General features: G+C 37.8%; 1 protein-coding gene across 1 annotated transcript; it reads right to left on the bottom strand.

Annotated features, from left to right (window-relative positions):
- Positions 1-2,769: 2,769 nt before the first annotated feature.
- Positions 2,770-11,669, bottom strand: LOC139063666 (solute carrier family 28 member 3-like). The gene is made up of 17 exons (XM_070546260.1): positions 11,519-11,669; positions 11,146-11,219; positions 10,940-11,031; positions 8,534-8,723; positions 7,881-8,025; positions 7,691-7,804; positions 7,391-7,468; positions 7,044-7,124; positions 6,872-6,952; positions 6,650-6,775; positions 6,354-6,484; positions 5,724-5,892; positions 5,445-5,642; positions 4,886-4,967; positions 4,674-4,772; positions 3,648-3,756; positions 2,770-3,524 (listed from the first exon to the last, which is right to left on the bottom strand). Exons 1-17 carry the CDS (start codon positions 11,603-11,605, stop codon positions 3,407-3,409), a joined length of 1,974 nt encoding a protein of 657 aa, XP_070402361.1. The 5' UTR covers positions 11,606-11,669; the 3' UTR covers positions 2,770-3,406.
- Between the last annotated feature and the right edge of the window lie 2,196 nt (positions 11,670-13,865).

The raw sequence follows: 13,865 nt of genomic DNA, 5'->3' as shown, positions 1-13,865 counted from the left end.
TGAACATCTTTGATCTGTTCGTTCTGCGTTTCTTATCTGATTCCATTTTTCTGGTTCTTCACTATTCACAGAGTAAATAGATACGGAGATGGAAGTGATGCCACCATCATCAGGGAAGGCTGCAGTGGAAGCCAAAACATGTCAGCAAAGGTTAAAACAAGCTCTATTTACTCTTTGTTTAGTGAAGAACCAGAAAAAATGGAACGGGACTACTTGTTCGAAAGGAAGTGAACAAGTAAAACAATCCAGTTGTGATGATTAGAAAACTAGGGCTGGGTGTGCTATAGAGGAGCAGAAAACCATCTGAAACAAACCAGAGAATAAACGATGGACACAACAAAACCAAGAACTGACCCATTTTCTGATCACACTATTCAGGTAACAAGAGATGAAGTGCATCCTGGACAAGTCTTCACTTGATTGCAGGACCCCAGAGAGGCATATGCACACATGCACACATGACTTGAAGTCAGTCGGTAAGGGGAAATGTGAACAAACCATAACATTTCACTACACAGAGATAAAAAAGCAGATTTCTGCATCAAAATGTATTTTTATTCTAGTTTGAACAAAAATCAACATTCAAACTCAAACACGTCTTGTTATATTTACTTATTTAAATTTAAATTTCTGGAAAAGATATTTGCTTCATGCTTTATAATTATGTATGAAAGGATCCTTCCATATCTTAACGGTTATTCTTCCACAGAGCATCAGTCACATCAAAAAGCACATTAAAACCACATATTTATGAATCCATTAAATCTGTTACATTTGTTGTACTCTAACTTGTGTGTTTCAGAGTAAATTATGCTGATCTGTTTAATGTGATTACTGCTTTTGAGCACAATACCCTGATGAGGAACATGTCTCATAACTATTAAGCTCAATTAGGCTAACGGATCATGTCTTTGTCTGCACACAATTGTCAGGAATTCTCCTGTTTACTTTCTCACTTTGTGCGTCAACACGGTCACATAATTATGTGTCAACAAGCAATTAAAGCATCAGTTAATATCGGTAACGTAAATCTATCTCAGGTCACTTTGAAGTGCAAGATCATAACAATTAATCTTCATTATTCACCTTCTCCTTCGTTTTCATCCCTTTTTGCATCACCTAGAATGGTGCTACATGATAATTCTTCTACTTTTTTGTTTAGTTTGTTAAATTCTACAATCCCTTTGGCACTAGCAGACATCTGGTTGTAAGGGCCTTTCTGCTTGGATGTGCACGCTTTCTTTGAACAAACTGTTTTCTTCATTTTGTACATATGTTTTTCTTTTAATCCCAGAACATGGATGTTGGGTTTATTTGTGTAACAAAAATGACCTCATGCATGAGTCTGTGCATGCACGGCCTGACTGATGAAAGCTGCAATGTGCTCAACCCATCCTGAAGAAGAGCAAGTAGGTAAAGGAAATGATTTAATGTAATAAAATGTGTTTTCTTACAGATGTTAGATAATGCTTAGGCCATCTTGACTGGTAAAATGATAAAATTATCCTTTTTTTCTGTATCTTAAAAAATAAATTCAATCGCCAATTTTAAATGTATTGTATTAAGTTGAATATAACCCTCACTCCCACCCCCACTTAATGCCTAATTACTTTAGCTGTTTGAATGCAAAACACACACACACACACACACACACACACACACACACACACACACACACACACACACACACACACACACACACACACACACACACACACACGATCACCTGAACACAATTAACAGTAAACGTGTCTCATCAGTATTGCACAGTATGACGTCAGATTGCCTTCTAACAGCTCCTGCATTATTTCTCAACATAAATTAGAAGACAAACTCTTCCATATTTTTTCGTTATGGTGTATGTACGGTAAGTCAGAGGCTAAAAATGCCTTATGTGTCGGTCTCTGCTGACTGATTTTAACATTCCCTCTCTGTGGGTGTGTGAAATTCACACATGTGAACACACCTCCTGCCCACCGAGAAGGGAGCCATCTGACCTTTTGCTTGTGCCGTTTTTTAATGAAGACGCTGTCATTTGCCGTTTCTATGACTGCATGTTTGATTCAGTTCAGTTCAAAGAAACTTTATTAATCCCAGAGGGAAATTAGACCCCCCCCCCCCCCCCCCCCCTTGTTCCACCAGCAGAAGGAATTGTTCACATTGGTCAGCGGTAATGAGCTGGATTCTTGTAAAATCACTCTGCCAGTCAAACCATAGAGCCTGACTGGTCTCTGGGCTTCTGAAGAACATTGAATTGTTGAATGTTGTTAAACAGAAACCAAAAGTCAACAGTGACACCTGCTGGCCCCACGAGGCTCTTCAATACTCAGCAGCAAAGCCACAACATATAAGGAGTTTGTTTCATTTGAAAACTCACATTTTATTTTAGATAAGATTTAACTTCAAAATTATAAGATGTAAAAAATCTGAACTGGGTGCAACATTTAAGATACTATTTGAGCAGATAAAATTACCAAAAGCATCAACTTAAGCTTTTTATGTCTGTGCTGCAGAAACTTAAAGGTCTACTATAATACAAATGCAATACAGAAAATAATTATTTATAGTTTTATGAAAAATGCATATTTTAAACCTCTACAGCATTGCAATAACAGTGTGCCGCATTCTAAATAAAATCTCTAATTTGACGGTATGTTCTAAGTCAGTGGTTCCCAACCTTTTTCCCAAGGGACCCCTTTTTTACCAGTAAAATTTTGACGACCCCCTCCCATCCTCTCTTCCAGTACAAACAGTATTAAGAAATGATAAAACTGTTCGAGCACATTTTAATATGCTTTGATTCAATAGATAACAGTAATAGTAGGCTACAGTACAGAACAAAGTCATTAACAAAACCAAACAGAGCATAATGTGCTTGACAGTTTGTATTACTTTTCTGAACACATTGTTTCTTGTAAACACTGATAAATCAATCATTCATTTCAATAAACGTTTGACACATAAAAAATACACTGAGCAAAATGTACTTAAATGTGTATATTACTGTTTATACTAGATTATTTACTGTAAAGGCTGTGATTAATCAACCAGTCCTATCTTTAATGAACTTTTGACACTTGAAAATAAAACAGTGAGGTGAACCAAAGGTTCTTAAAAGTGTGTTACGTTTTTCTGAACTGATTATTTCCTGTCTTAATATCAGTAAACTTTTCACTCATTAAAAAATGTCAGCAAAATGCAGGCTATAAACAAGTAATAAATGAAGTTTTAGCCCCTTAAAGTGGAGAGGTCCGGGCGACCCACTGAGAGGCTTTGGCGCCCCCTTGTGGGGATCGGGACCCCCAGGTTAGGAACCACTGTTCTAAGTCAAACACATTCTTTATTTAAAAAAAAGAAAAAAATGAAAAATTATGTTATAGTTTAGTGTGCTATTCCTTACAGCAATTCAAATCAGTGAGCTGCAGTTAAGGTTTTTAGGGGCTGAAAGTGTGCAGCAGCCGTGCAAATCGCTCTCTGTGAATCCTCCTCCTATTGTCACGTTCCATGGCCCGTACATCGTCACACTGAAAGTAAAACACACATACAGCCTCAGTCTCTCTTCCATTAGCTCTTCTCATTCCACGAAATGATTATGAATCTAAAACTGCAGGGAAAGGGAATTATTAACACACACAACAGGCACAAACCTGTGATGGAGCTGTGCACAGCAGTCCAACAGTCGTTTGCTACTGATTACGTTTGTCTTGTTGAACTCTGTGTTTAAAAAATCTGGACAATCTGGAATGTACAACATTCCTAGAAAGCAACAGGAAAGTAAATAAAATGAGTGAGGATTACTAAGCTCATGAAAATGTTTTTTCTTAGATTTTGATCACTAAAGGATATTTTGGGGAAATTTAGACTCATAAAATGAATCGGATATTAACCCTTTGATGCATGAATAATGAACTCTTCAACCATGATTTTTTAAACAATTTTTTTCATTCATCTTTAGGTGTGAATGAAACAAATTTCAAATATTTTTTTTGCAACATTTAATAATTTACAAATAATTTATTACATTTCCACCTCAGTGGACAGCGTGCATTCTGAACATGAAATATGTTGGCTTGACTTCCTGAAGTCCAAATGGAAGGGCGCAAATGCAATAAAGTCTTCAACAGCCACTTAATAGCAAAAAAAAACCAAAACAATTTTGAGTACCTGTCGACTGTAGTGACCATTATGCATCAAAGGGTTAAAATAGCCTCAGAAGCTCGAATGTTTCTGACAAAAATCACTGTATGTGCTTGTACACAACCAACAGAGACCAAACTTATTGATTGCTGCTTAACTTGTGTTCAACAAAGAAAGATGTTGAAAATAATTATTCTCTAATCAGAAGTACTGCTGTGAAATCTGTCGAAGACTAAAAACAAATGTTCTGCCTTTATAGCATAAGTAAGAATTCTAATTAATTTTAGAAATGTACAAAGATGTTTGATCTGAAGAGGAAAAGTACATTTTAAAATAACAGAAACAGAAAGTTGCTCAAAGAGAGATGCTCATTTTTCACTTATACTCTATATAATGTGTATGTTATAAGTTTAACCACAAAACAACATGAAGTTAAAAGTAACATGTGTGACTTCCGAGTGTTGTTTGCTAATAAAAGTAAAGGTTTTGGGGTGAAAAGAAAATCGTAGAAGTCCTTTTTAGATAAAAAGTCTCACCTGCAATACAAGCAGTCATGAAACAAGCCACGCTTCCAGCAACCAGAGCTCTGAGGCTACAGCTGGTGATGTCAGATTGTCTGTTTGGCGCCAGGGCAGCTGGAGACACAGCAACAGCATTTACATCATAAACAGCGGTCAAACCTGGAACACAGCACAGATTTCTCCCAGACAGAGGGAGAAATTTCTTCAGTTTAAACCTTATAACTCACACATTGCTCCAATACTTATCCCCATGGAGGCGATGTTGGAAAATCCACACAGAGCATAAGTTGCAATGGCTTCAGAATGAACCTGGAAGGAAGAGAACAATGATTTCAAAAAAAGAAAAAATAAACCTCGAAATGAAATAAACAATACCTCCTGTAACTTTTTGGATTCATACAAGGTGTGTGTGTGTGTGTGTGTGTGTGTGTGTGTTTATTTGGTTTGGTAACTTAAAAAAATATGAGTTAAAGTTCACCTGAACCAACCAAAGAATGTTTAGTTAAAAAATAATGATAATTTTGGAAACTGCATACATAACAAAGTTAATTCCAAAGATAGTGATCAGATCAATCCACCCACCCACCCATTCACCTATCCATTCATCCATCTACCCATCCTTTTGATTCTGATTCTGAGAAGGATAGACTTAGAGAAACCGGCCAAAACACACAGAACTATAGAAAAACACTGGTTTTGCAATCACGTTTAGGTCTACAGTCAAATCCAAAGACCTCTCCCATATCAAATTATTTAAGGACAAATTAAAGAAACAGTGAAACTCACAGAAATGTACTGCTTCACACCATTTACATATTCTGGTCCACCTTCTGTCCTCTTCTTTATTAATTGAATTAATTTTTGATAAGCCACAAACTCATTGAGGAAAGTCTTTATCCCAATCAGCTCAGCAACAATGAAACTGTCCTCCCAGGAAACGCCCATCATGAAGGAAAGAGGCATAAAGATATAGGAGCAGATGAGCTGAAGAGACAAAAAAAAAGTACACATGGTAATCACTTGCACAATTTATTGGTAAGTTGGTGTAAATGGTTGTGGCCTCACCGAGAAGCTGAGCTGTGGAAAATCAAACATCCCACCCAGCCAGGAGAGGACAGAGTCAAAGAAGGCCAGCAGAGCCAAGAAGGCAATGATGTTGGCTATGATGCTTGCTACTACACCCACAGCACGAGACGCACCTTGGGACGCTGCTTCCAAAAGGTTAGAACTCTCTCTGATGAGAATAAACAACTCATTCTATGGCTGTTTATTCTGTTCATCAAGACGGTCTTATTAAAATAGCACTGTGTCATCTGCATATTGGATTAACATTGTGTTCCACAGACATATGTTAATTAAACAGACACACACATGCCTGAATGCATGCACACAGACACACACACACACACACACACACACACACACACACACACACACACACACACACACACACACACACACACACACACACACATGCACGCATGCACACACACGCACACACACACACGCACACACACACACGCACACACGCACACAGACACACACATGCACGCATGCACACACACACACACACACACACACACACACACACACACACACACACGCGCACACACACACACACACACACACACACACACACACACACACACACACACACACACACACAAACATCTTATTTGATACAATATCACTTACCCTTTTATTAGTCTAAGGTTTTGATTAGAGATGGAAACAATGGTCTCTTTTTCAGGCCAGAACATCTTGGCGATGGCCAGGGAGGCAGGAGCAGACATAATTGATGCCGTTAATAGGTGTGTTGCATCAACCTGAAATATAAAGAAACTAAATAGGTATATAAACATATTGTCTATCATCAATTTTGTTTTTTAAACTTTTATGAATTTTTATTTCTTGACACACTACTTCTCAAGAGATTCACAGATAGATTCATATTGAATCTTTCTCACCACATTTTCTCATGTTTTCCTCACCCCAAGTGAAATATAGACTCCCAAACCAGCGCCAGAGATGCTGGCAAATCCCCCAGTCATCACAGCGTGAATCTCTGATATAGACAGCTCACTGATGTACGGACGAATCAGAAGAGCTGTATCCGTCTAAAAGAGCCACAAATACAATGGTTAGGTTTGTTAGAAATCATTAGATTAACACAGAAATGTGTTTAAAAGTGTTGTTTAGTTACAGATGTTTACATTTCCTAGGAACATGTTTCCAGCTGCAGCCATTGACTCCACTGGGGAGGTTTTCATGGTGACCTGCATTAGGAATCCAATCTGGGAATGGCCAGAAAAAATAAAGGGAACTCACTGTTTCAAAGTGAGATTTCTGAATGTGTTTATGCAATTTATTAACCATTTTTCTCACCTTACCAACAAGCCAAGGCATGAAGCCAATGTGGTAGAGGATGGAGACGACTGAACTTACAAATATCAGTATGGGCATCACCTATGGAGCTCACAGTCAGCATCCCAATAAGACTTTAAAATAATTTCAGTCCTGATTTTTAACTTTTGCATCAAAATATCATGCATGTTTTATTTCACAATTTTTCAATCAACTAGATTGTTAGATTTTATCTGTCGTAAAATATCTTCCTTGATATCACATTGAAGTATGGTTTCATGTTAATTTAACCAGCGTTCATGGTCAACCTTTTTTATAATTAGCAGTGTGTGTGTGTGGGGGGGTCTTATCATTTTGCTACCTCATACCCTGAAAACGAAGAAGTGATCTGTGTAACTATCACCAAACACAAACTGAGATCCAACATCTGCGTATGATAGAAATATCTGCAAAGGTAAGATTTGTAATCATTAGCAATGCATTTGGATCATCTTAAATCATAATAAAAATCACACACACACACACACACACACACACACACACACACACACACACACACACACACACACACACACACACACAAAAACAAACGTAAAAAAGTCATAATGAAATATATCCATCTCCTTTTCTTTTTAAGGTTTTATTCAGATCTTACTGGGACCATTTACCTCTGCCTGGCTGCTAAGCCATTTCACTGCACTTAAGCCAAATGAGGTCCGGAGGGTCAGCAAACCAAAAAGAAACTGCAATCCAATCCCACAAAATAAAGTCTGCCAACACCACTGCAACAAATATGGACAGATTATGTCAAGAATGGTTGACTGTGCATGCAAAAGATACAATACATGCATTTCTTACTACAAATGGGTGTTTGGAGAACATCAGCATTAAAAAGACAAGCAGCAGCAAACCAGAGAATGACACAAGCTGTCTGGTCCCTTGTTGGGCTGTATCCAGAGCAAGCCAGCACACAACAGCCACGAGCACCAAAACGTAGATCATCCTGGAAAACAAGGAGTCGAGAAATATGGGTTAAGAAATTTTCTAAATGTAAGTAAACAGACCCCAGATATCTTATAAAGAAATAAAAATATTTTTAAAAGAAAAGAGAGTTAATTTATTTTATATTTCTTTTGTTCTGTTTGAACAATAATCAATTGTTGATTGATAAGCCAACAGCTAGTCTGAGTAGGGGCAGCAACAAAATAGATTTTTGTCCAAGCCAAAGGGTCGAAGGCCTCATAAAACCATGGTTCCTCTCTGAATGTAGCTAGCACTGTTTATTTATCACTTTCTTTTGTTCTCAATGTCCGAGCTAAATTAATAATTTATTTTTAAAAGTCTGTGCATACTGTTGTTGCTAGGAGACGGAGAATCCCACTACTCGTCTGAACTGTTTTCTGTGTCATCTACATTACGCCATCAGAGGTGGACTTTCATTGTTACTCCACAGAGGGTTTAAATACTGTGTGACCCTGGTGACAACATCTAGTGAGACTGGTGTTGCTCACCATCTGATCCAAAACCAGTTTCTGGTGAGAAGGTCTCTGACAGGAGAGAAGACCTCCCACAACCAGTCACCGTACCATTCCATCATCCAATCCCAAGCCAGGAAAACGATGGCTACTAAGGAGATGACCAGCAGCCCCACAGCACGATGGAAGTCCAGAACACATGCCGAAATCACCATGGCAACCAAACCTGGAAAAATCACAATTGTTGCCACTCGTGTCTTACAGCACATAGAAAGCAGATAAGTTTTACTCATGTTTTATTTAAACCATTTGTCATTGATTTTGTTTTTCACAGCAAACATAAAATAATAACAAGAAGTCTAAAATGAACTGAAATCACACAGAGAGCTTATTCACAAAAAATAAAAATAAAATAAAACACATCCTGAAAATGACTAATCTGACTTATTGGTGTTTTTAACAAAACAAAGAGAAGAAAATATAGAGTTGACACCACAATTTGTAAACTATGAAAGATTATTTTTTGTACTTTGCTTTTATCAGCTTCGCCGCCTTACTTGCCTCAGACCAATCTTGAAGCGGAGGTATTTGGAGTCAGTCATCCATGCTTTCATTACCTCTCGCCTGGACTGTGCAAATGCCCCTCTAGTTGATGCTGCGGTCTCTGCCCTGAATCGGCTGCAGGTCGTCCAGAACGCTGCTGCCAGGTTCTTGACAAATACGCACCGACATAGCCATATTGCCCCTGTCCTGGAACACCTTCACAGGCTCCCTGTCATTTTCTGAGTACAGTTTATGTTATTGACTTTTGTATTTAAGGCACTCAATGACCTGGCACCTCCCTATCTCTTTGACCTGCTCACTCCCTCTGTACCCACGTGCACGTTGAGGTCGGCTGACCTCCGGCTGCTTTGCACGCCCCAGATGGGTTACAAATCACAGGGTGAACGAGCATTTGTACATGCTGCCCCAAAGCTGTGGAACTCTCTACCCATTATAGTTCGACAGGCTCCATCATTGGCGTTTTTTTAAATCTCGTTTAAAGACCCACTTCTACGATGTGGCTTTTAGATAGTGACTCATTTTAGTGTTTTATTGTTTTAATGTGTTCTTAGTACTCCTCATGTTTTATCTGCTTTTGATCGGTATTTTTATCTTCTGTTTTAGTGGCTTAGATTGGCCGTGCTTTGGTCCAGCCTGTGCAGCACTTTGGGCAGCTCCCATGCTGCGTTTCAAGTGTGCTATATAAATAAACTATGGTATGGTATGGTATGGTATGGTATGGTATGGTATGGTACTATCCATTTTGGAATTTTTCATGTTTTTGAATTAATACCCCCCCCCCCCCCAAAAAAAAACAAAAAAAACAAAAACAACAACCAACCAACCAGACAAACAAACAAACAAACAAACATATATAATTAAACCTTGTAAATTATACACCAGTCTGGTTCATTAAACCAGTAATGCCAAATTAATCTAATCATGGTTGAGAACTGATAGCGATGAATAATTTAAATCAATTAAAAATAATATCACCTTTATTTGATGAACCAAACTTAATATGTTTGTTTAGAATTTGTTTTCTATTTAGACAAATAAAATGTGCATTGTTCATTTTTGACATTAAAGATTTCAAAGCCATTAATCTCCCCCCTACTTCCCTACACATTTTTATCATGATCTCAATTTGCTTAATGTGCTATCAGATGCTTTGCTAATACGTAAATTAAATTTGATAAATTCACTTGATTGACCTTATCTGCTAAAAGCCAGAAGAAAAAAAAAACTTTGCAGGGAGTTTCAAAAACATACAAAACAACACAGCAGCGCTTGGAACGGTTTATTTTTTATAATTATGCTTTCATGAAATATAATATTTGACCAGATTTTTAATCTAACACAGTTTTTAACATTTTGGATAAAAACAACTCATCATATTTAGGTTTTATTTGCCATTGTTTTTTTATGTGTCATCTGCAGGAAGGAAGGAGGAAATCATTTGGAGGCAGAGTTTGTTTTTGCATGAAAAAGCTTAAATGACTGAACACATGGATGAACAGGAAAGCCCCCTAGAAGATAATAGCTTCACTTAGTAACTAGTAGTGGGCCGAAAGATAAGCCATAGTTCATGAACTAAGCCCCACAAAAATATTAAGTTTGTTTTTGACTATTCATTCCAAGTCATGTGGTTAATTTATAATTTTTACTGTGCATTTGTTAAATTTATCGTATCTATGTGTAGGTTAACAGAAAAACAAGCCTCGAAGGGATGCACACCTTCTATATAACAAAATAGTTTGATCACGTTTGTCTCACTTTATAACAAATTCTGGTAAATTAATTCCTCTATGATCACTGTTAGCATGTAGAGACAAACAGGCCAACTAAAAGTTCTGAGTTAAAGTTTAACTTATTAACTGATGTTAACAGATAACCCACCTGTTGTCCAAACCAGCTTAACAATCAGATGACTCTGGTCCTTGTACTTAGCCAAATAACCCAGCAGTGCATCCTGTTTCTTCTCCACTAGGCTTGGATAAAAATAAGAAAGGTAAAAAACAAAACTGTTTTCTCCGTGTGACAAATGGAAGATTAGAGATAAGATCAGACATTTGAAACACTTTAGTAAATTATCAATAACAAACCTTTTGTTGCGATGATTCAGGTTTTTGTGTGCATTTTCTTCATCTTCTGAGGCACAATCTACCTCAGTGTGTATCTGACACACACACACACACACACACACACACACACACACACACACACACACACACACACACACACACACACACACACACACACACACACACACACACACACACACACACACACACACACACACACATTTTTTTTAAGCCAGAACACACTCTGTGTTTGTATCACAAATAACATTTCTCACTTTTGTTGAACTACAACATGACGTTAATGAGGCGAGTGTTTAAAGGTCTTGTATGACAAAATGTTTTTGATGAGAAAACAGCAGAAACAAGTTTACACAAACTGAGCTAATTTACGTACCTCTACTTCAAAAGCCTTGTTGTCTGTTCCTTGTTCTTCATTCTGTTTGTGTGTTTCATTCAGCTCCATAACCACTCGTTCACTCATGTTCGCAGACCAGAGACACCTGGTAGGTTTGGTCTCTTGACTTGTCCTGTCCTTGTCCACTCCCCTCCACTCTCAGTCTTTATGCCTTCCTGGAACTGCTTTCTGTCTTTCTGCTTAGTCTCAGTTAAACCCTTGAGAAAAAGGTTATTTCAGTCTGTCAGTTCTTTCTTTTAATACCATTTATTATTTTATTTTATATTGCTAGAAAGCGTGGATGTAGTTTTGACTTTAGAAGGAGGGGGACACAGCCAGAGTGAGGACAGGGGTCCCCCCCAACACATCCGTGCTAGAAGGCCAGATTACCTACTTTACTATGAAGTGTAACTTTAAAGGACTGTTCCTCTGTGAAATGTGCAACATCTGTAGGTCCCTCAAATATGTGCCTAAACCACCAGCAATAGTAGTGACTCTTTCTGAATTTCATAGTGACTATAATTGCACTTCTGAATGAAATTAGAAAAAGAAGTTTAAAGTTGGACATTTTACATTTGTTTATTTGACACTGCTGAGGCTTCAGTGGCATGTTGTAACGCCCAGAAAGGGTTAATTTTCACCTATATATTGACCACATAGTGACCGGTCACCTGCAGACATAATTCCGCTATCTAGGTGGATTCGCTACCATCTTCTAACACCCAGAAGATTCTGCAGTGCTTGTTGACAGTCCATGAGAACAAGATTGTCAAACTTATCTCAGACTGCTGGATTCCACACTCTGAATAAAAAGTGAACTTTTACAACTCATAAGTAAAATAATCATAAGTAATCATATGGTTGAGTGAACCAGATGTTATATGAATAATAATAACAATTCCATCTTTCAGTTCTTTTTAAAACACAGAAAAGGTTTAGCCTGATGATGTTTGCAGCCGCAGACGAAACGCTGCAGATTAATAAACCTTTTCTGTGTTTTTTTGCAGAGCAAAGCTGCCCTCCCTGTGGAGGGTAACTCTGAAGTGCCTTTTTTTTCCCTCCACCTGAACCAATCCTCATGCAACCCTCTTATCTCTATTAAGGTAGCGCGACTCGGGCTGCGAATGACCACAGTCACCAATTCTTGTCATGTGTCTTGCCCATGTATGTCTGATCTCTGAATTGTGTGTACTGAAACTCTAATTTCCCTCTGGGATTAATAAAGGATTGATTGATTGATTGATTGATTGACTGATTTATTTGTTGATTGATTAAAAAGAACTGAAAGATGGAATTTGAAACTCAACACAGCAAGAACACACCAAAGATAAATAATAATGTTTGAATAATCTGTGCCTAATTTAGTGAAGTTGAAATGAATATTGTTGTGCTTACAATGATCCATTATATATTATGATCAGTAATGTTTGATTTAACAAGTTAATCATTATCTACACTCATACACAATGTCCATTAGATGCAAATTCAGGTTAAGGCCATCTCACATAAAGTTTAAAGATTCTTTATCCACTGAACAAGAACATCTTGTATCTGGAAGGTGTGGTTTTCTGAGGGATGAGGGATGTTTGGTAAAGCCTAAAACATGTTACACTCTGATTCGCAGAAATTATAAACTCTAGATTATTAAAACTAGAGTGACTGACCGAGTTACTCAGTTTCCAGCTGACACTCCGAAGTGGCCAATTTGGAACCAGTCTCTTTTGAAACATCTCTTTGACACACCGTCAAACCTGTTTGCACGCTGCAAGCTGACACAGCCCTACGACTCCTTAAGTTGTGACCCGGAGACAACTCGTGACCGACCTGGTCGCATTGCAGTTATCTACGAACTTCGATGCCTTGGGGTCAACCCCCCCCCCCACCCCCACCCCACCCCATCTCGGATCCAAAAGAGGGTCTCCATCAGGGTATGTAGACACAACAAGATTGCGTCTGATGCTGTTCTATAAATAATCAACTCTCTAGTTTATAACAGACAACGAATTCCTTTACACCCAGAACTCACAGTTTCTTCCAGATACAGAGGCTCTGATATACATCACATCACACATCACATTCCATCACATATCCATTCATAGCTTGTCATGTATTATAATTAGTCTAGAAAATGAAGTTTATTTTTAATTATATACTTGACTGTCTGAATTAATACAAAGTGTGTTTATGGTCCCTGAATAAGCAAAGAATCCTAAATTCTTCTGGATAAACATTCAAAGATCAATCAGCTTGATATTCTATATTTATATAGAATCATCACATCTTATTGGTCATAATTAAACCCTCCAATCCTCTACACATGTGGAAGATTGATACTCAGCCATAACAG

Source organism: Nothobranchius furzeri, chromosome 17 (assembly GCF_043380555.1).
Source record: "Nothobranchius furzeri strain GRZ-AD chromosome 17, NfurGRZ-RIMD1, whole genome shotgun sequence".
Taxonomy (NCBI): Eukaryota; Metazoa; Chordata; class Actinopteri; order Cyprinodontiformes; family Nothobranchiidae; genus Nothobranchius; species Nothobranchius furzeri.
Note: the sequence above shows the minus strand (reverse complement) of the source record. Positions and strands in the feature narration are given on the sequence as shown.

What these genes read in the sequence shown, in the direction of transcription:
- LOC139063666 (XM_070546260.1), bottom strand. Translation starts at nt 11,605, where the DNA reads ATGAGTGAACGAGTGGTTATGGAGCTGAATGAAACACACAAACAGAAT. An exon ending in ACAAGGCTTTTGAAGTAGAG is followed by an intron (nt 11,220 to 11,518) that starts GTACGTAAATTA and finishes TGTGTGTGTCAG; the next exon opens with ATACACACTGAGGTAGATTG. An exon ending in AACTGGTTTTGGATCAGATG is followed by an intron (nt 8,026 to 8,533) that starts GTGAGCAACACC and finishes CTTGTTTTCCAG; the next exon opens with GATGATCTACGTTTTGGTGC.